This window comes from Cotesia typhae, unplaced genomic scaffold, assembly GCF_013202065.1.
Source record: "Cotesia typhae breed Kobodo isofemale line unplaced genomic scaffold, CoteBio_Ctyphae contig_48, whole genome shotgun sequence".
NCBI classification, from domain to species: domain Eukaryota; kingdom Metazoa; phylum Arthropoda; class Insecta; order Hymenoptera; family Braconidae; genus Cotesia; species Cotesia typhae.
Window position 1 is genome coordinate 5,887,833 of NW_027423756.1, and position 21,760 is coordinate 5,909,592.

General features: G+C 28.2%; 1 protein-coding gene across 1 annotated transcript; it reads left to right on the forward strand.

Moving 5' to 3' along the window:
• Positions 1–410: 410 nt before the first annotated feature.
• Positions 411–21,264, forward strand: Dnr1 (E3 ubiquitin-protein ligase defense repressor 1). The gene is made up of 8 exons (XM_074246389.1): positions 411–778; positions 890–1,530; positions 16,518–16,711; positions 17,603–17,843; positions 17,969–18,138; positions 18,241–18,457; positions 18,627–18,824; positions 19,033–21,264. Exons 2-8 carry the CDS (start codon positions 1,444–1,446, stop codon positions 19,405–19,407), a joined length of 1,482 nt encoding a protein of 493 aa, XP_074102490.1. The 5' UTR covers positions 411–778; positions 890–1,443; the 3' UTR covers positions 19,408–21,264.
• The last annotated feature ends 496 nt before the right edge of the window (positions 21,265–21,760 follow it).

Consider the following 21,760-nt stretch of genomic DNA (forward strand, 5'->3'; position numbering starts at 1 on the left):
AATTTTTTAAGAATATTTTTTAATTTTAATTTAATAAATTATAAATAATCAAAAAATTAAAAACGTCGGTTAACTTTATTATTATATTTCTTCTCTATAACATATTTTGAGAAGAATATATATATATATTTTTTTTTCTTTGGTATTTAAGTAGACAAGTAATAAATTAGCTTATAAATTACATAACAAGTTGGTTAATTTTATTGTTTGAAAGTTTCCGCGCTGCGCATGCGCGTAACAATTTCCAATGATGACGAAGACGTAACAATAAAAAGTGTCTGTAATAATAATAATCCGTCTGTATATATATTTTTTATTCGTAAAATCGGCAGCTGATTGGTCGGAGCGCGAGAGTGAAAAGTGGGAGCACGGAGAAGTGGAGAAGTGAGGATGAGGACGACGACGACGTAGCTTCGGAGCACGGGCACGGAGAAACGTACGTGGGAGACATGGAGGAAGAAATAAAGGGGTGAAAATAATAAAATGAAAAAGAAAAAGATGGTGGTGGGAGTGGTGATCAGCTGGTGAGTTCGTGATTCCCCTAATGCTGGCTCTGGTTTAGCTCGGTTGCGCCTCAACCGCTCTCTTTCTTTTTCTCTCTCGGTCTGCTCTCCACTGGGTCTCCACTACTCGTACTCGTACATTTATGTCTCGCATCGTACACAATTCGCGTTGGGTTCACAGACGTCGGCGGTCCGCACTACGGAACCAACCGCACCAGCGCCATTCAATAATACAACGCTGAAGTACAACAACAGTAACAGTAACAGTACTCCAGGTTTGTTTTATTTATATATTTATATATTTACCGATAATTAATTGCTAATCTAATCGCTCTTTTGTTTGTTTGTGAGATAGTAATAATTTTCGATGTTATTTGTGTTGACAGTGCTCGATAAGACGTACCGAGAAATGGAAGAAGCTGAAGAGATCAAAAGGCTGACGGATAATAAATTTAGTACGCGCATCATCACGTTGGTCCTGCACGTAGCAACCGACTACCAGGAAACATCACTGACAGCCATGCTCAACGGATTTCTTTAACCTGGTGGTACTTTTGCTAGTTGCTGTTATTCCTAACTGTTATGACAAAGAATAATCATTTTTTGAGTAGCTGCAAAAAGCCGCGAATCCGGAGGATTAAAAGCTCCGAGAAAAAGTTATTGTCCGGGTGTGCCGAGTGTGTTTTTATTTTTATTTAATCGGATCTTATCAACATCGTTATCACTTATTCGGTTGTTCGGTTGTTTTAAAAAAAAATTCGTTAAATTAATTTTTTTATTTATGTTCAATTATTTTATTTTATTATTATTATTTTATTTATTTATATTCGAGCATTGTTAATAATCAGAGTACGTGACCAGTGACGGAACCGCGAGTGCTGAAGAAATAAAAGTAAAATTATAATACAATTGTTGTCAATTAATAAAAGAAGAAAAAACGATGTGGTGTCTCGTGAGTCAAGCGAACTCGGTGATCCTGGAGGTACAGGTGGATCCTCGGGCTATAGGTCGTGAATGTTTGGAGAAGGTAAATAATACATTTGTAAATACTTTATATCTATTATATTTATATATGCACATACAATTGTGTTTGTTATTTGATTGAGCTTTGTTCCAGCTAGTAAACAATTAGCTTTGGGATAAAAAATCTGTTTTTTATTGTTTATCATAGTGGAAACAAAATGAACATCGTGTATCTTGTATATAGATATAAATTTTTTTATTTTTAGACATCTAGTAGATTAAATTTGTCGATATCCCTGTGACGATATGGGTCAAGTACGATGTTTGGCAAATGTGTTAAAAAAACACTATTGATTCAAGTGAACTGTAAACAAATAACGGAACCGTAAATTCAGCATAAACTAACTATTACTCAACGTCCATTTGTTTATTGAATATTTTAATAACCTTTATGTAATGCTATACTAAACATCACATATTTATAATGTACATTATATACTGACAAGTATATGTCGTATGTGTGCATTTAAATGTTAAATATGGTAATTAGTTTCTAGAGAGTTTTATCTATCGAAAGATAGTTAATTTACAAATTTATTCATCGAGTTTGTATTCGATAATTTATCTGTATTAAATTTAAGTTAATCTCATTGTAAGCCGTCTGCTGAGATAAGGATACAGCCAAGACCCAAGACACCAAATTTAAACTCTCTTTAACGTCTCATGAATTTTATAATAAAATAATGTTTGGCATTAAAACGGATTTACAAAACTATCTTTTAACTTAGATTTACTCTGTTAATAATCATCGGATTAATTTATTTTATTGTTTCAAGATTACTTGATATTTAATTTTTAATTTTAATTTAATTCTCCATTTTGGATTTAAAAAGCGTTTTTTAAACTGCATAATTTTTTTATAATACATTTAATGGATTAAATCAATTATAGAGGTTTTAGATTTCAAGAGTATACAATTTAATGTAAGATTGTATAGTTCATTTCGCAGACTATTCACTAAATTCAACTAACAGTACATAATGAATTATAAAATTCAATAATTAATTTTAATTTATTCTGTTGCTTCTCAATTAAATGAAATTCTTATTTTTTATCATTTGCCATATCTATATTGACACATTAATTAAAAAAAAATTAATTTGGTTTGAAAGAAGAAAACTTTAAATAAGAAAATCATTTTGAAGATTTTAGTCAGCTTAAATCAAGCAGACATAAAAAATAAACTCAATCCAAGAGTAAAAATCTCGAGAAAATAATTTTGAACTTCATCTTCTTGATTAAGCAGGAAAATTCATGAACCAATAAAGAATTTTTCTGTTTGATTTAAAACAATAAAATTTTTCAAAACTATTTTCTTGGTTTACAATATTTTTTTTAATTGAATTTTTTGCCCGGTCGTTTAAGTCATTAAATTTTATCAATTCACTTTATAAAAAATTAAAAAAAAAAAAAAACTGACCAAACAGTAACTTCAACATATTGCAAAAAATTTAATCCAACACTCGAAATTAATTTCAATTTTTTTACCATAAAAATCCATTGTATCACCCTGTAAGCGAAACTCTCCATGCTGTTTTGCAAATCGGAGTACTTTTTGGCTTAGTCATAACAAAAAGTGATTCACAGTTATAAATAAATGACCACCTATAATTGTTTAAAATAAACAATGTAACAATAATTATTTAGTAGAGGTTGAACAAAATCCACGAGTGTGTATGAATAAAATGTCGCGGCGTGGGGTGTTGAAGAAAAGGTCCTATAATAATCAAGGGTCAATCTATTTGCATGGGTCGTCGACGCTTTGTTGCAACGGCACATATGTATATATAATTCATATAATACGCCGGTACTCCCTAGCATTATATATCTATCTGCATTTACACACGTATCCAACTACGGTGCTTCTCTGCTCTCCTTACTTGCATTAAACTTTGCAAACATTATTCCTATATTGCCATCCGAGTTGAGCCAGCCGGTCGAGCTGCAAGTAAAGCAATCGGTGATGTTACTAGTGCTCAAGTCTGCCCGTGCGTGTAGATCAACACGCCTACCTCGTGTAAAATTTCCTTTTACATATAACATATAACATTATCATTTTCCTTTACTTGTTTTTGTCCTCGTTAAGCAGGAAGCTGCTTAGCTCCCCTTCTATTCCAATAAACTTAATATCCATCCAGCATCCAGCATCCAGCATCCACTTGAAACTCTTCCAAAGTATCGCTATCGCCAACTATTTACTTTATTTCAATCGCTGTCGTTATTATAACTTGCAGATTGTAGAATCAAATAATTGCTTAGAGTATAATAAAACTACAAGAGTACAAAGGACACTAAGAGTTTGAACTTCTTTGTAAACTAAAACTTCTGGCATAAAAATATCTTATATTATGTATAACAACTACCAACTGCATTCCCTGCTCTCGGTCTCGGTGTCCGCGAGAGTTTTCAAATTAGTCCAAGTGTCAATCGTTAAGAAAAATCGCAGTTTGCCTCTTTTCATTAAACCTCCTATAAAAACTTTACCCTCCAAGTCTTTTCGTTTATATTTCACCCAAGAATTTGATTAGAGCGCTAATTGCTTCGGTAAATCGTAAATGATCTCCGACGCTAACATCAACTTTTTAACTTTTACTTGCCGCTTTTATTTTATTTGCTCTGCTTTTTGTATCACCCGTGATACTTTGTCTCTAATATCTCAGAGGCGTGTAAATATTATATATCATTTTTTATCGCTTCAGAAGTATGAACATACTATAAATCAGAGATTAATTGGGAGAAGGAGAAATGATTCATTTGAAAAGTAAAAAGTTATTTTTGTTGGTCAATATTTTAAGATAGAAAGTGAAAAATTTCTGATGATTGGAAATGTGTAGATTTTTTAAGGGATTGGGTGCAATCGGAATTAAAAAAAATTAATTTCATGAAAATATCTCCTGAAAATTGTTTTACAAATCCTGGGCTTATAATTGTTTCAAAAAAAATTTTTTTGAGGGATGAATAAATTATTTTATAATTATAAAATTATAATTTATTAAATAGTTTTTTTTTTCACATTAGATAATTTTAAAAAGAATCTTCGTATAAAATTTAACTAAAATGCATAGTTTTAGAGTTAAAATTATGTAACGAGACATACTTTTGCCCTGATTAAAACTTAAGGGACTAGGTGTAGTCAGGATAAAAATATTTTGCTTCAACCCTAGACTTTTGTTATTTTTTGTCGACCATTTTCTCAATTAATTATATCTATCAAAGTATATATTACCAGCGTAAAATTTTATAGATATTTTGAGTGGTCACTAAATTATTTCACTTTGATAAATTCGGTGGAATGTCAAATATTTGAATAATTTTTGCAAAGATAAAAATTTATTGAAATTTTGTAATAACAGTTTATTTTTTGTACTTGAATTTTAAATAGTGAGACAAATAAAATATTTGTTCAAGATTAAAAAAAAAATTTTGCAAAAAGTATTATTTTTTTTAAATTAATTTGTTTTTTTACCATTCAAACTGCTGTTACGACAAAAATTTATTAGCTCAAGTAAAATTTAATTTGATAAAAAATTTTCCTTTATTATTATTTTTAATAAAAAAAAAAAAAAAAAAAAACAGTGCTTTATTAATTAAATAATTCGCGGATAATATTCGAGAATATAAAACGGAAAAAAAATATATTAATATTATAGTATAGTATACAAACTTTACTGTACAGAAAACTAGAAAAACTTTTAATTTCTTTAAAGTTTGCTTGTTATTGTGAAAACACAAAAACAGTATAATAAGAAAACTAAATAAAAAAAAACTTCTTGGCATACTAAATTAACAAAGGCTTTATGTATAATTAAAGAGTTCTTTTCACTATTTTTTGAATAAAAATATTCGTTCGAAAGAAAAGTATAGTCCTTTTTAGAATGAAAAATGTGGTTAATTTAAATTTTAAATCTCGTGTTTAATTTTGATAATTAAAGCTATATTTTTTAATGACATACCAAAGCCATTAGACCAGAAATATAAATCATATGTGAAAATTTTCAAAGAAAGTGCAAAGAGCATAAAATATGTAGGGTGATATTAAAATAAATCTTTTCTATTCATAAAAAATAACTTTCATTCTTTATTCAGAATTTCTAAATTAAAATATCATTCAGATAAAAATCTTAAGCGTTAGAGACACGATATATATTTCTCACAAATTGAGTCACCAGATAACTTTATTTGATACCATATACATACAATATAATAAAACTATAATGATATAATAACCAAACTCGTCTAGCAGCTTAAAGACTTAAATGCATCGTCACTTTCGATTCTCGCTTTCTTATTCACCTTCAAAGAAAAGGATTGACTAATATATGATCTATAATCTCGTACATGTATTTGTAGACTTTTATACAAATATGCTATGCACATATATTTGTATATATACAAATAATAGTCGTTGGTCGTCCGTCAACCTAGTTCTAATAACTATATATCAGCTGGTTATTTATTGCTACCGAGCGTAATACTGTGTGTATAATAATAATACAGTTTGTATACATACACACGCATGTATCATCGAATATCATTAGAGAGTAATTGCCGGTTATTAGCGACCTTGCACGTGAGTCCCAGCTCCCACCCAATCTATAATGATCTATATTATGTCTTATTCGTCACTATTACACGTACGGTACGCGAATTATAACTTAACAGCTATACGAACTCATTTACTTTTTAATCACCATAATTATCAAGAAAATAAATATAAAAACATTTACTTACATATTTTTCATTTTTTAAATTTATTCCTATTTTAATTAAAGTTTATGGAGAGGTATTTTGATTATATTAATTTTTAAACAGTAATAATAATAAGCAGGTGATTCAGGTTATTACGGACCAATTTCTTTTTACATTACACATTTTTACAAAATTATTAAATAACATGAAATTTAGAAAACCTTTCAAAATTTTTTATTTAGAAATTTACAAAAGAAAAAAAAATTTTTCAAAAATCCTTCCAAAAGAAATTCTAACATAATTTTTGAAAAATTTTAAACTTTTAAAAAATTTTTTTAAATTTTAAATAAATTTTTTTTTTCATAAATTTTAATTAATAATAATGGTATTATTATTGTATCACTTTTACATTGGCGTTTTACGAAAGTATAAATAATGAATAATAATTATAGAATCAAGATGTATCTAATTTATTTTTTGAAAAACATAGCTCATTAAAAAAAAAATATTGGTCAAAAATTCAATTAATAGTTTTTTAACTTAAGGTAGTTCCTCCGAGAAAATACTTTTTGACAGATTTTATTTATTTATTTTTTTTTTTTCTATGGTTTACTATCAACGTTTACTAATAAACGTCGAAGTTTAAGAATTTTAGACCGTTTGTACTGTAAGATATTTAATAAAAAAATTCACAATTTTTTCAGGCTCACTTCTCATTTGAAGCATGTAAAACTCTTTGAATATATACCCAAAACTTCTCTGTTATATTAAAAAAAAATTTCTCGACATAATTGGAAAAAAAAGTAATAGAATAAAAAAAAATTCTTTTGATAAATTAATAAAAAAAAGTAGCTCTTTATCTTTTTGTTGTCAAGAAATAATAATTTAAAAAAAATTTTTTTTTGTCATTTTGATATGATATTCCTATAGTAAATTATTATTTGACAATGGTATCAACCTTCCGACAATAGTAAATGCTGACCACTCTACACACCATGGAGGGACTGTCTTAACTCTTTAAAAAAATGTATAGTTGTGAATTTTATTACAAAAAAAAATTTGTTGTTCGTCATTCAATGCACTAGATATAAATATTTACAACATTTTTGGTCTTAGTGTATTCTTGGTCCTAAATACACTTGTGTCGGCAATAGGTCAAATCTTCACCAGTCGAAAGTGTTCGTTTGGAGAATTTTCTCACTAGGCGCATATATTGTGGAGAAACTATTCGACTTTGGTTGGATTCGAACCCATGTCTGGCCAGTACCTAATGGTTCGAAGGCGAGCGTCATAACCACTCGGCCATTGGTACTGGCTGAAAACCAAATTTTTACTATTACAAATGTAATAATAATATTTACAATTGGTAGCATTCGCTTGTAAAAGTTTATTAATTATTTTGGACTAATAATTAATTGATTTTTATAAAAAAAATGGTTGGTTCGTATGAATCAATAATGGGGCTTGCCAAAAAAAAAATATTTTAGGCAATCATCTTTATTAACTATAATATAAATAGCGATTAAAGTATGACCTAGCATCGATTTGCACACTTTTTTGCTAATAACTAATTTGCTGTTACTTATGCAATTTGGCAAATAGCACCATTGAATTCCCCACATTTTTTTACATAAAAATCAATTAAGTTTGCCCGGTTTATAATTTTGTTGCCAAACACTTCGTAGTAGGGACAGTAGACTATATAGAGTTTTCATTAGATCTTCACCTTTTGACGTCGTAGGACGAGGCTATCTTTACTATTCCCACAAAGTTGTCTAGATATATGTGTATAAACTTCTTAAAAGTTTGAATCGATTCGACTCAGTTTATTTTGAGAAATCTCAAAAATAAAACTAAAAAAAAAAAATGTTTCTTTCATCAGCTCTCAATTTGAGAATATATTATCGAGTGTCGCAAATTGCATGAAAATTGATCAATTCATACAAAAGATATTGCCGTCGAAAAATTTGAAAAAGTGTTTCTTTTTTTTTTTATTTTTTGAACAACTTCAAAATTTATTACCAAACTAACTTTTCTGACCTAACCACTTTACTATACTTGAAAAACTGCATTATATGCCGTAAGTTACTTCAAAATCAGCTTGAAAGATTTTGCAGTTAAAAAACTTAAGAAAATTCATATCTTGATAAAAACTTAAAAAATTTTCTCTATCTGTCCGATTTTTTTAGTTTCCTCTTTCATTATTTTTGAAACACGTGAAATTCAAAATATTTATGACAGTATCATTCAATAATATCAATTTTAAAAAAGCACTTCATCTACATAATTTCGCCCTAAAATTTGTTAAATATTGTCAGATCACTAATTGAGTGTAAATTGAGAAATTAAAATAAAACTATAAAGAAAATTTTCTTGACATAAAAATTAATAATTATTGAGTATATAATTTAGCGTCTGAATAGTTGGTGAAATTCTTAATTCGATAACAGTAATTTTTAATCAATTCAAGTAAAGCTTCGCGGAAAAAAAAATAATTATTTATCGTAACCTCGAATGACGTTCCGTCAAAATAACAATCCGGTAATCTGATTTACATACTAATTTGTTTGACTCAACATACAACGAATAACTCGAGTAAACATATAAGTACAGTTCCGTTAAAAAAGGGAAATTTTGTCAACATGAAGATCTGTACCGCTAAATTCAATTAAATTTTTAATTAACGCTTAAAATAATTATACGATCGTAATTTTGAGGTTTCACCGTTCGGAGAAAAAAATGGTGCATAACTGAGGCTGTACGGCGTATAGTTAAAATAGCGATACATACTCTCATTCTGACAATATTTTTCCCTTCATGTATTTGCATTATAATAAAGGCAAACATTTTATAATTAAAACAGATATTGATATTTTTTCGTCAAAAAATCAATAAATTTTAATAATTAATTTCAAGTAATTTTATATTGTACAATAATTTTTATTTCTCTTGGTGTATGATCATAATAATTTTCTTTAGATTTGACTCGTGATTTATTTCAACGAAAATATATTTTTTATTATTCATCTTAAAACAGCAAGAAGTTTCTCTCTTTCTTTCATTGTCAGTCGAGGGTGGGTTTTAAAGTAATTAATTTCTCTAAACGATCTAGTTTCTTGCCATATAATATTAACCACGCAATTATGTGAAAAGAAATAAAGTAAATAAATATAAATATAAAGTAGCACTTATATACTTATATTTGAATAGCATATTTATCTTTTTTGTTGTAGAGAAATTCAAAGAGACTTTTTATTTTATTAAAAGCTACTTGATAAATAGTTGGAAGTTTGCTGGAATAATTCTCCCAGGAGAGTAAAACAACCGGAAAAGGAAGGCTAATGAAAATGTCTAACGTTTATATACCAAGTTTAAGTCGCAGTGCAGTGCAATTATATACAGAGAAATATAACATAAAAGCTTGAGAGCATGCACTAGTTACCAGTGTGCCAGGTATACATATATATATATATATATATATATATATATATATATATATATATATATATATATATATATATATTATATATATATATATGCAGCACATATGAGGATAAAGATCACTCGTGTTGCATCGATCGTGCACGTGCACAAGTTTTACGAGGTCATTAAACTCGGCCTTTTTTTAATAGCCGCACTAAAATGTAAATACTTGTTACACTTAACGTCCTCACTCCTATCTACACTGTGATACGGCTAAGAAGATATTTAGATTTGTAGATATAATATCAAAGTGTTGCAACTAAATATTGTCACAATTACTCGCTCGTCAGAGAGCACAACCGACCTTCGCGCCAGAGTGTAAGACCTCTGATACTATTATACTATTATATGCCGCTTAAATAATTAATTACATCAGAAGAATAGCCATTGCTCGGTTCGGGAAAATTCTATCCGCTTTCCTTATTTCCCAACAGCGTAGTCATTAATCAATACATCCGTATTCTACCGCAATATATATTGTATTTGGTTAGTTTTTATTATTTTTCTTCGCTCTCATTTCTTCTTATTCTTATTCTTCTTTTACCTTACTTCTTATTTTTTATTTATTTTTTTCTGCTTTGGTTTGCTGCTCGTTATTATTGTGAAACCGAAACGGAAAATATCGAGAGATCGTTAGTGAGAGTTCAGTCATACTTGAATAACTTGAAAAATATAGTTACCGAGAAGGCTAAGAAATTTAGTGCTTTGTGGAATATTTCTTTGATCGTAAAACTTGTGGTTTTAAATACATGCTGTGGATAATTTTAAATCGGAGAAAATAAGTCTGTTTTATAAAATTTTAAGAAAGCTTAAGTTATAAAAAATTTCAAAACAGAGAATAAATTTAAAGGAAAATTACAAGATTTTTTTTGGTTGAAATTAAATTTCTTATCGACTTTATTATATTATCTGAGAATTCAAGTAAAAAGTTATAAAAAAATTTTCATTTTTTAATTTCTATTTAATTTCAATTTTTGAACTAAATATTAAAGATACGAAAAAATAAGAGATTTTTCTTTTTACAAAATTATGTACTCCAAAAAAAAAGGTCTCTTATCATTTTTCGTTTTTTAATATTTAGCCAAAAAATTGAGCTTCCAAATTTTAAGACAGAAAATAATTTTTGCAACAAAATTAAAAGAAAAAATTTTAATAAAATTAAAATTTTTATCAACATTATAATTTAAAATTAAAAAAAAAAGTATATAAAAAATTTTTTAGAGTACTCAAGAATTTTCATTTCTAATTTCAAACTTCAATTTTTGGGTTTAATATTGAAGATACGAATAAACGACAAGAAATATTTTTTTTAGAGCATTAAATTAAAAAAAAAAAACTCTTTTTCAATTTACTTATATCTATTATCCTTGAGCCAGAATATAAATCAAAAGCCGAAATCCAATTCAACAATTGAGCAAACTGTGAATATGCTTGCAAATATTTAATTATAAACTTAACCCCAATAAATTTTTTTTTTGCAAATAAAAAATTTTTTACACTCCATTGGACAATAAAATTATGAGCAGAACTGGTTAATAATAATAACAATGATAGTAAATAATTAAAAATGAGTAAAAAGTAAGATAATAAACATGAGTTGTTGATGACTCGGTGTGTCGGGTTTACGAAAATAAAATTCGCTCACTTGCACTCGAGTCTAATAGCAGTGATACGAGTGTATTCGAAGGCAGGCAGCCAGTATATAACAGCATAAGTAAAATGTTGTCGATTGGGTCTTTCCCGTTCCAAAGTCCAACCGTGTACACGTGCTTCTTCATCGTATTGCCTTGTAGTATATTCGTATGTCGCCGTCATTGTTACGTGTGGTCTTGGCCGACCTAAAAAAACTCGTTCCCAAATTTATCCTTGCGTATACATATAGCAACTATAAACACAACACAGCGAAGCTCTACCCCAAATGTGTAAAAAAAAAATGATAATTTTTTTTACATTTAGAACCGCACCCTGGGCTGTGATTAGATGAAGCGATAAGTTAAACTGAAGCCTAGCGAGTGTTTCCGCCGAGAAGAAAAATAAAAATACACTTTTATAATATAATATACTTCATGTTAAACTGTCGACATGTACGATGAAGGAAGAAGAAATAAGTAGACAAAAAGAAGAAGACAAGAGAAGAAAAAAATAAAATTTAGTTAATAAAATATGAATAAAAGAAAGAAGAAGAAAGCGAGTCTATAAACTCCCACACACCTAGCATGTATATAACATAGTATTATATACGGTCGCGAGCAGACACGTGTGTAGTGTGTACAATATAAATATATATACATGAAACAAACTCGAGGTCCGCGGACTTTGGACTCGAGAGCGGTCTCTCTCTCTCTTTCTCTCTATATTTACAATGGCCCCGATATCTTCCCGTCTCTTCAGTCTTTCTTTGTTGTTATCATTTATCTCTTACTCTTCACCGTACCACGAGTATTTGAATCTTCATCAGTTGACAAACGTCGAATTACTGAATAAATTTATTTTTACATCAACATTATGATTAAAATAATATTATTAGTTATACCTTGACATTTTTTAACAGTAAATTATTTAAACAATAAACAAATTCCATTTTAAATAAATATTTCTTCATTACAATATTTTATGTATTTATATTTATATTTACATGTTTAATTTACGTCGATGTGTTTTTTTTTTATATTTAATTTTGTATCATAATTAAAATATGAGTTTTTAAGATTCATATGAGAATACGGTTTTTGTTATTTTTCAAATGGTATTGTTAATATGATTTATGGATACATTAGGCTCTTGAGAAAAAAAAGTCTTGAAAAACACTTGAGTATAGATAATAATCTGAAGTTCAATTTAAATTTTTAATCAAATGTATGGAAATATCTTCTACCTAGAAGAATAAATATTTAAATGTTTAATTTTTTTTTCAGATTGTGTTTAAAAAATTGTTATAACACGAAAATTTGATTGAAATTTATAACATTCATTGTAGAATTATTTTTATAAGAACGGCGCTGTAACAAAAACTTAATTTGATTTAAAAAAAAAAAATATTTTTTTCTTGAACCAAGAAAATCATTTTAGAGTTTCATTTTCTTGGAAGAAGGCAAAAAATTTTTGAATTAAATAAAAATTAGTTAAACGAAATAATTTCTTAGTTTTGAAGTGATTTTTTTGGTTTGCAATTTTTTCTCGTCAATTAAGTTAATTTTCTCTTTTTAATATACTTCAAATTGTCATGATAATATTTAAAATATTTGTTATCATTGATTATTATTATCTATACTCAATTGAATATAATAGTTTCACAAAATTTGTTAATTTCACTGTCAATCTCTAATCTCTAATTTTTTCTTTCATACAAATTTAACTTTGTCAGGTTCTAATGACTGTCGAGCAAATCTTCTCTTTGAAAAGATAATAAGAGACTTGGTAGTACATGAAATTCTCTACAAATATGTCACGTCAACCTCAGGATTTCAGCTTCTTTGACGTTACCGAATTCCAAAGTTAAAATAACATCGTCTTATGTCAATTATTTAACCAAGCAATAAAAATTGCAACCTCGAAATTATAATGCGGATTAAAACATTAAAATATACGACCATAAATTACTGGCATACATATTTATGATAAAATTTCCAAATAAAAATTCTAAAAAATACGTTCACTGAAAATAAATTTTCGTCGTATAGTTTTTAAATGACGGCATTATTAAAATGATAAATTGATACACCAGCAGGCAGAATTTTTAACATTAGACTAATTGCCGGTGATTTGCATAATACAGGCATTAACAAACAGTGTGTGCCAAGAGTGACATTTGTAAAACAGGATAAATTTATAAAAAATAGTAACAATGAATATAATAAAAACCGTAAATACAATGAAGAAGAGTACGGTTTAGTTCCATAGGCATAGACAGTCCGGTTTCATCCCTGGGAGTATAATGCCCCTGGTATCCGGCTGTTTAATCCGCCTGTGTACCTCCCTGACAATAACGGGCATTTATCCGCGGACAAAAGACCCGTAATAGCCACTACGTACAATACAGTCCATACTACACACTACATACGACGGGACAGGATACAGCAAGCATTATATATATTACATATACGAATAGAGTCTACCGGATTGGACCCCTTACCGGTAATTCACTCCAAACCGATTATAGATACGAGTAATAGAGTACACAGTTCAAATTACTTCTTATTTTTTTTTTCTTCATTCTATTTCTTTAAAATTTATGTTGCGTTTTTCTCGACCGCGACCTGCAACACAATACTTGTAACATATCCTCTTTAAATCGAGCTTCTAGCAAATGAAAACACAAATCTAAGTTTGCTTTAATTTATGGCTCAGCTGTCGATACAATATAATACTAAATATTGTTTACACTTTTAGTCGCCAGCATCCTGCTAAGTAGATAGATATTTATTACATCGGACGAATTTATACTCCAGAATTTTATTTGTTTTGTTTATTAATATTGATTTTAAGCTCTTGTTCTTGTTCTTTTCATTGTTTTATCGAAGCAATGGCCTTAATAAACTACTCGGTAGCCGAAGAAAAAATACAGACTCGATCTATGGATATACTTTTCTTTTTGTGAATAAACAAAAGTTTTAATTTATTTTTATTATTGTATTTTACACTCACTTTAAATCACTCATGTTATTTCTATTACTCCTCAAACTCAGATCGCATTTTGTACATGTATGCATGTATATATGTATTTATTTTATATATGTGTACATATATTTGTAGAACAACAACACAAGACATAATGTAGATTCTGTCCTCTTGTTTTCCGTGGAATAATATACAACAGCAGAGCAAAAGTTATGTATACGCTAAAAAATTATTACTGGTCTCTAGTGTGGTGCAGATAAATTTGTTTAAAGTTTACGCGACTTGGGTGGAAAAATTAATATGAGTAAGAATCATCGTAAGAAATTTTTAGGATAATTATTTGTATTTTTTACTCAAAGCAAACCGTGTAAGTTCTTAAAAATTATTTTCTTGGTTCGATAATTTTTTTATTGAATTAAATTAATTTTTTTTATCTAAGTGGACATTTGGACGTAGAGTTATGAAGTAAGAGGAAATTACAGAGAATTTTTTGTAGAAAATTAAAGGTAGTTTAATTTTACGGATACTTTGTTTTTTTTTTTGCAAAAAAATTGTTTTTTAAATTATTATATTTTATGTCAGGTTTGTAATATTAATTATGAAAATTTGTAAAGATAAATTTTTCAATTGATTTTTAAACTTTTAATGTTATAATAATAACTTTGTCGATTGAAAATTTTTAATAAAATGCGTCTTATCAGTTTAGCGATTTTTTTCTTACTTTACATGTAGAAATAAAAAAATTAAAAAAAAATTTTAATTTCAATTTTTCAATATTTTAATCATTTTTCCGAGAATTTTTTTTTTTTTTTAAATTATTTCTTATCAAATTTTAAGACAAATAGAGTGATCATTCAGGCAAAAATTCGAAATATTATTTTTATTAACATTTAAATTAAAATTTATTTTTGTACCAATAATTTTCCATTTACAGCAAACTATTAAAATAACTCTACAAAGCATGTAAAATTTTAATTAAATAATAGCGTGATTGAAGAGAATCTGTTAAATTTATAGCATAGGACAGGATATTTTGGTAGACTTCCTGTCGCACCATCAGATGGACGATTGCGATGGTATTCAGATAATTAAAATAGAATGTGTGCTGATGGATGTGTATGATACGAGAATGACGAAAATAAAAATAAAAAAAAGAAACAAAGAAGCGGAGGAGGTTGATCATGACAATGAAGATATATGACGTTTATTAGCATGATCACGTAGACAGTGGCCTTGCGTAAATTACAAGTTAAGTCTGAGTAACGTATTGAGACCGTCAGTACAGGTGTTTGCGGGGAAAAAACGGTCAATTTATGTAATTACGCGATATGGTGGAATTTGAATAAAAAAGCTGTCACAATAAATAATCCAGTGAGAAACTTTATCTGTGTAATAAAATAATAAATAGAATAAAATCTATAAATTTATTATTATTGTATTATATATGATTGCGAGGGAAGTACTCAGGATTATAGACTTAATGTTAGATAAGTCACGGCAGGAGCGATCGTTGATATTTCTTGGGCTTGTTTACGTCCTTTTCATCCGGCTAAGCGTTTAAAGCGAATCACGTACGTGGGGTAGCGACCGGTTATTCGCGATCGCAAGTTGCCGTCTATGTACGTGAGTACGTGAGCAACACCTCGTCCAGAAGATAAAATACTAATTTATACAGGTTTATTTTTATATCACGTCAACGGAGGAGAGTAAAAAAATCCGAGGATTATCTCTACTCGGCAATGCTTTCTCAACAAATTGCGAAAAACAATTATAAATTCTTTTTTTTATTACTTTTAGTTTATAAATTGCTTTTTTATTTTTTAATTAAATTCTACGAAATTTTTTCAGATCGGAAAAAACAAAACGGAAAACTGGGTTATCAAGCCGGGGTCATCATATATTTAAATAAAGTTAAAAAACTATATTCGAAACAATTTATCAAACAAACGAAATATGTATTCGGAATAAAATAAACTCATTTAAATATTAAATTAATTCAATTTTTCTGTACCGGTGCCTCTATAATAACCCAATCTGAAATTTTATTAATAGACCAGACCAAAATAAACTTATAACTCGTTAAAGTTTAAACTTTATATTACTTTTTCATATTCATTTTTTTTTTCTTTTAAGGTACTAAATCAAGTTTTTTATTAATCGTATATTAAATTTTTTTTTTTTTTTTTTTTTTTTTTTTTACAGGCTTGCAACTGTCTGGGAATAAGTAAAGAATGTGATTACTTTGGACTTAAATATCAAAATGCTAAAGGCGAAGAGCTCTGGTTGAATCTACGTAATCCTATTGAGAGACAAACTGGAGGAGTTGCACCGCTGCGGTTTGCATTGAGAGTTAAGTTCTGGGTACCGCCTCACTTATTGTTACAAGAAGCAACCAGGTAATTAATTAATACAGTATATAGTATTTGTGCTTGTGCTTGTTTTATAACATGTTGTAGAAAATTACTGGTATTTTGGGTAGATATATACTTTCAGTGATTAACTTTTTTTTAAAGAGTCTCTGAGTGAATCATTAAAAATTTAATTTTTTGTTGAAAATTTTTCATTGCATCTCTAATTTTTTGAACAAAATTTAAATAAAAAGAAAATTCTTAAATATTAATTATTCTAATTAAAAATTATTGATAAAAATTTTATTCAAAAAATTTATTACTAGACTGTATTTAATAATTAGTAATTGTAATATTTTTCTTTTTTTTAATCAATTTTTTAGGAGGTATGCTCATTTTTATAGTAATTAGATAATGAGCACTTTTTAAATCATTGTATCCTGGAAAATATTAAAAATAACCACATAGAACATATACATTTTCGATAGGAAATTTTCTAAGCTATAATTTTGGTCTCTTATGATTTTTCCCAAAAATCAATATTTCAGAAGTTATGACTGTTGTTGTAGTGATTAAATAGCAATTTTTTATTTTTCATTATTTAGACACTCGAAAATATTACATTTCCTAAAATATTGGAGATAGATCTATGAAATACAAACGTTTTTTTTTATAAAATTTTATGAGCTACATTTTTGGTCTCTTATGATTTTTTTCTAAAATCAATATTTTAAGAGTTATGACCATTTTCATAGTAACTAGATCTTGATTTTTAATTTTTTACTGTATAAGCATTAATTAAATGATTATATCTCTTAAAATAAAACAATTTGTAAATTAAAAGAACCATAATTAGAAATAATGATAAAATCAATAATTGTAATGACTATAATTATCAAGAGTTGAACGGAATTTAATATCGAATGTGAATTGTTTCAGACATCAATTCTACTTGCACTCGCGTCTGGAACTGTTGGAAGGCAGACTTAAAGTTACAGACTGGGCATCAGTTGCAAGACTAGTGGCATTGTTGGCGCAAGCTGAAGCTGGGGATTACGATCCATTGTCTCCACCGCATGGGCTTTATTCTCAATGCTGTCAAATTCAGCCTAGCGGTCCTTGCGAACCGAAACCCCACGATTTTCTTCATCGAATAATTCAGCAGCACAAAGAAATAAAAGTGAGTTTAGTAAACTTTTTTCCTCATCTCAACTCCTCCATCTCTAATACATAATACAAACGCCCATAAAAAAGTTTATTTATTCATTAACTTTTTTACTGTTATTACTTATGAGCACTTTACAGGGAATGAAAGCTTCAACAGCTGAGTACTGGCTGCTAAAAGAAGTATCTAATTTGGACACATTTGGCCAGGAAATGTTTCACAGTAAATTTGGCTCAAACGCAGTCTCGATGATCGGCGTTGGACCGCACGGAATTACCGTTTACCGGGGAGAGAATGATGAAAAACAAAAGTAAGTATTAATTACAATTTATAGTTAATAGTTTATAATTAAGCAATTGAAAATGATATTATGAAATAGGTGTTCTAAAAATTGTTAAAATATTTATTTCAGTATACCTTACACGGCCATACAGAGTGCGACATCCCAGAGACGGATGTTTCACCTGATCTACCTGTCTCTTGACGGTGAAGAAACGTCATTGGACTTTAAATTGGACTCTAGTCAATCAGCGAGTGGATTGTACCGGGCTATTACGGAAAAGCATGCCTTTTACAGCTGTGAAACCGTCAGGAGCGCCGTCACTGCTCAGTTTATACGTGATCTTAAGGTAATAGTCATTATTAATGTGGCAAGATACCCACAATAGACTGTAGAAGAACGAAATCTAGATAAATAATAAAAGTCTAGAAAGATTCAAGGCAAAATAATATATAAGAAGAATAAGAATGTAAATAAATTGTACTTAGCCAACGTCTCGGTATCATTTGTTATTCCAGGGAACTATTATTTCCATTTTCAACGAGGACTCGACCCTGGGTAAAAAATATGTCTTCGATATCCGCAGAACTTGCCGGGAGGTGTATGATAATGCACGAAGAGCGCTTTACTGTGAGGCTGTGAATATTGGGTTGCCAGAAGAAAGTCAACTTTTAGATAAGCATGACTGTGGAGATTGTGAAAATTCAAAGTGCAAGGTATAGTCTTTTGTTCTTATCTTCCATTTTCCTCTTCTGCTTCTCATAAATTCATTCACGTCTTATTATTATTATTATTATTATTATTATTATTATTATTATTATTATTATTATTATTATTATTATTAATATGATTATTATGGTATCGATCGATTGTTCTATAGAGGTATACAAAATTAATAATCAAACAATCTCGTAAACATTTCAGGAGTCTCGAGAATGTCTTTCACGACTATTGGACGCAATGCTCTGCCGAATTTGCATGGATCGAAGCCTGGACACGGCATTGTTTCCATGCGGACACGCTGTTGCCTGTGTTGAATGTGCACGCCGTTGTGAACGGTGTCCCCTTTGTCGTGCCGATATCGATCACTGTAGAACGATTTATCTTCCGATAGAATTGGCTCACGTGGACACTACCAAACACAATATAAATAATAATCACAACAATAATGAAAACAACAGCCTCAAGCTATTGCCGATGGACAGCGGCGAGTCGACGCTCAGCATTAGTCAATCAGAAGATGTTATCAACCAGGCCAATCCGAGGAATGATACTGATATTGGCAATCACGGCATTTGAGAACGACCTGATAAATTTAAATCCGTACTGTTGACCAGAATTTTACGGATTTTTACCTGCGGTGTCGAGCGCACTCATCAAGTTGGATAAAAATGCCACCAACTTTAATTATTAATAAGTAGTTACTAATACTAACAATTATTATTATTACTATTATTAAATAATCATTTATCATCATAGTCATATGCTTTTATCATGTAACAATATCTACGTATATTTATGTGATGTGATCTTTTTTATATTTCGATTCATACCAATTTAACATTTAAGTATATTTTAGGGTAATATTATTATTATTATTATTATTATTATTATTATTAATATTTGACAATCTATATATAATTTTATTTATATATTCTAATTATAATTATAATTATTGATAATATAATTAGATCATTTTTCTTATATTTAAGAACTTGTTGACTATTGATACACTTTTTTAGTTTAAAATTGATTAAATGGATTATGTGTGCACTTTTTTACTGTGATTATAGTTTGATGTTGAAATAGAGATTATATTGTGTAACAAAAAATATTGGAGGAAAAATACATAATTAAAAGTGCTAAAATATGTAGAATTGGCGTCTGACGTTACGATATTGTTAGAAATTTAAACATAAACGGACCAATATTTTTTTCTCGCTTTCATTATCAATTATTTATTAATATTATTGTTATTATTATTATTATTATTATTATTATTATTGTTATTAAATAATAGTATATTAACAAATGAGGTAAAGAAAATGAAAAAAACAAATTTCTCGTCAGTTTCATTTATATTCACTATTTTTTTCTTAGTAGTGACTTTAATTAAATTCACGACCGAACATTACGAAAAATTTTTGGCCGTTCTTTTTAAAATATGGTGAATAAATTGTAGCCTTTCTTACTTATCATGATACGTGTATATTTGAATGTATATAAACAAGTTGGGTAAAATTAAATGTCGACGAAAAGTATGAATCTACTTTTAATTCCAACAAATAAAGCGAAACTAAATAATAAAAATAATAATAATAACAATAATTCATCAAGTAGCGTAAATGTCTGAGCATTTTTTGTCTGCGGGCAGTAAATGAAAACAGTGGAGACTGAAAGAATGTAAAAAAAAAAAAAGTAACAATATAAAAATGGAACGAATGATTTTATTCAAATATACAGTAAGCCCAGGAATAATAATCAAGATAACATCTTAATTTTAAATTGTTTATTGATTAACTTTAAAATAGCATTAATTAAATAAGCTAAAAACTTTTAAGAAGTATGGCGATCGTTATAGTCATCCATCAATGCAATCAATATTTAATTTTAATTATTATTATTATTATTACCGCAACTACAATAAGAATTATATATTTTATTTGCACAAAAAAAATAATCTATTGACAAGCTCTGCTATTTTATCTTTTATAATTTTTATCACGACTCATCAATATCATTAATAAATGTTTATTGATATGATTAATATACATGTATCGATAATATTAATGTTAATATAAATTAATTAACTATTTCTTGTGATTATCTAGATATATGGAATGAATATAAGTATCGTTTAGTGTGTAGAGCCACCAAATGGCAAAAAAAAAAAAAAACAATTATATATAAATATAATACACACTTAAGAAAAAGAGATTACCAAAATCGTATCTCGTATATACATAGTATATTAATATTAATAATAATAATAATTCAGATTGTCGTTTGCAAAGAGTATTTTTAAAGTATTTTCAATTATTTTTAGTATTACGCCAACTGTGGTGTTAAATACAAGCGAGTCAAAGAATAAATTTTCTCATAAAAAAATATACAAAATGCATAATAAATAAATAAATAAATAAATAAATAAATAAATATATCATAAAAAAAAAATAATACTGTACACACGGCCTGTTTCAATATAATATAAAACAATGTGACAGATAATCGTTGTCTCGCGTTATTCAATAATTAATAACCCTTATACTCCCGTTTTATATTTAGTAATGTCCTGCTGCCAACTAATCAGACTTATCGCATTAATTATTTCGGAATAAAATTTTAAATTATTCATTATTCATCAGTAGTATCGATTTTACCTCTATTAATAGATGAAAAAAAAAAAACGTCTATAAAAGGTTGACAAGTATTAAGTCAGTTTGGTTGGGCATAAAAGTAAGTACTAGTGCGCGAGTAAGTATATTATTGTATTGAGCCTTGGCTTATTATTATATTGCATATATCTAGTAAGTAGTATAGCACTTGAGTATGTTATGTGAGTTTTAAAAAATTATAAAATTCAAATAACCCGCGCCGGCGATGAAAGTACGGCCATCTTGGTATTTGAAGGTGCGCGCGCATAGAAGGAGCG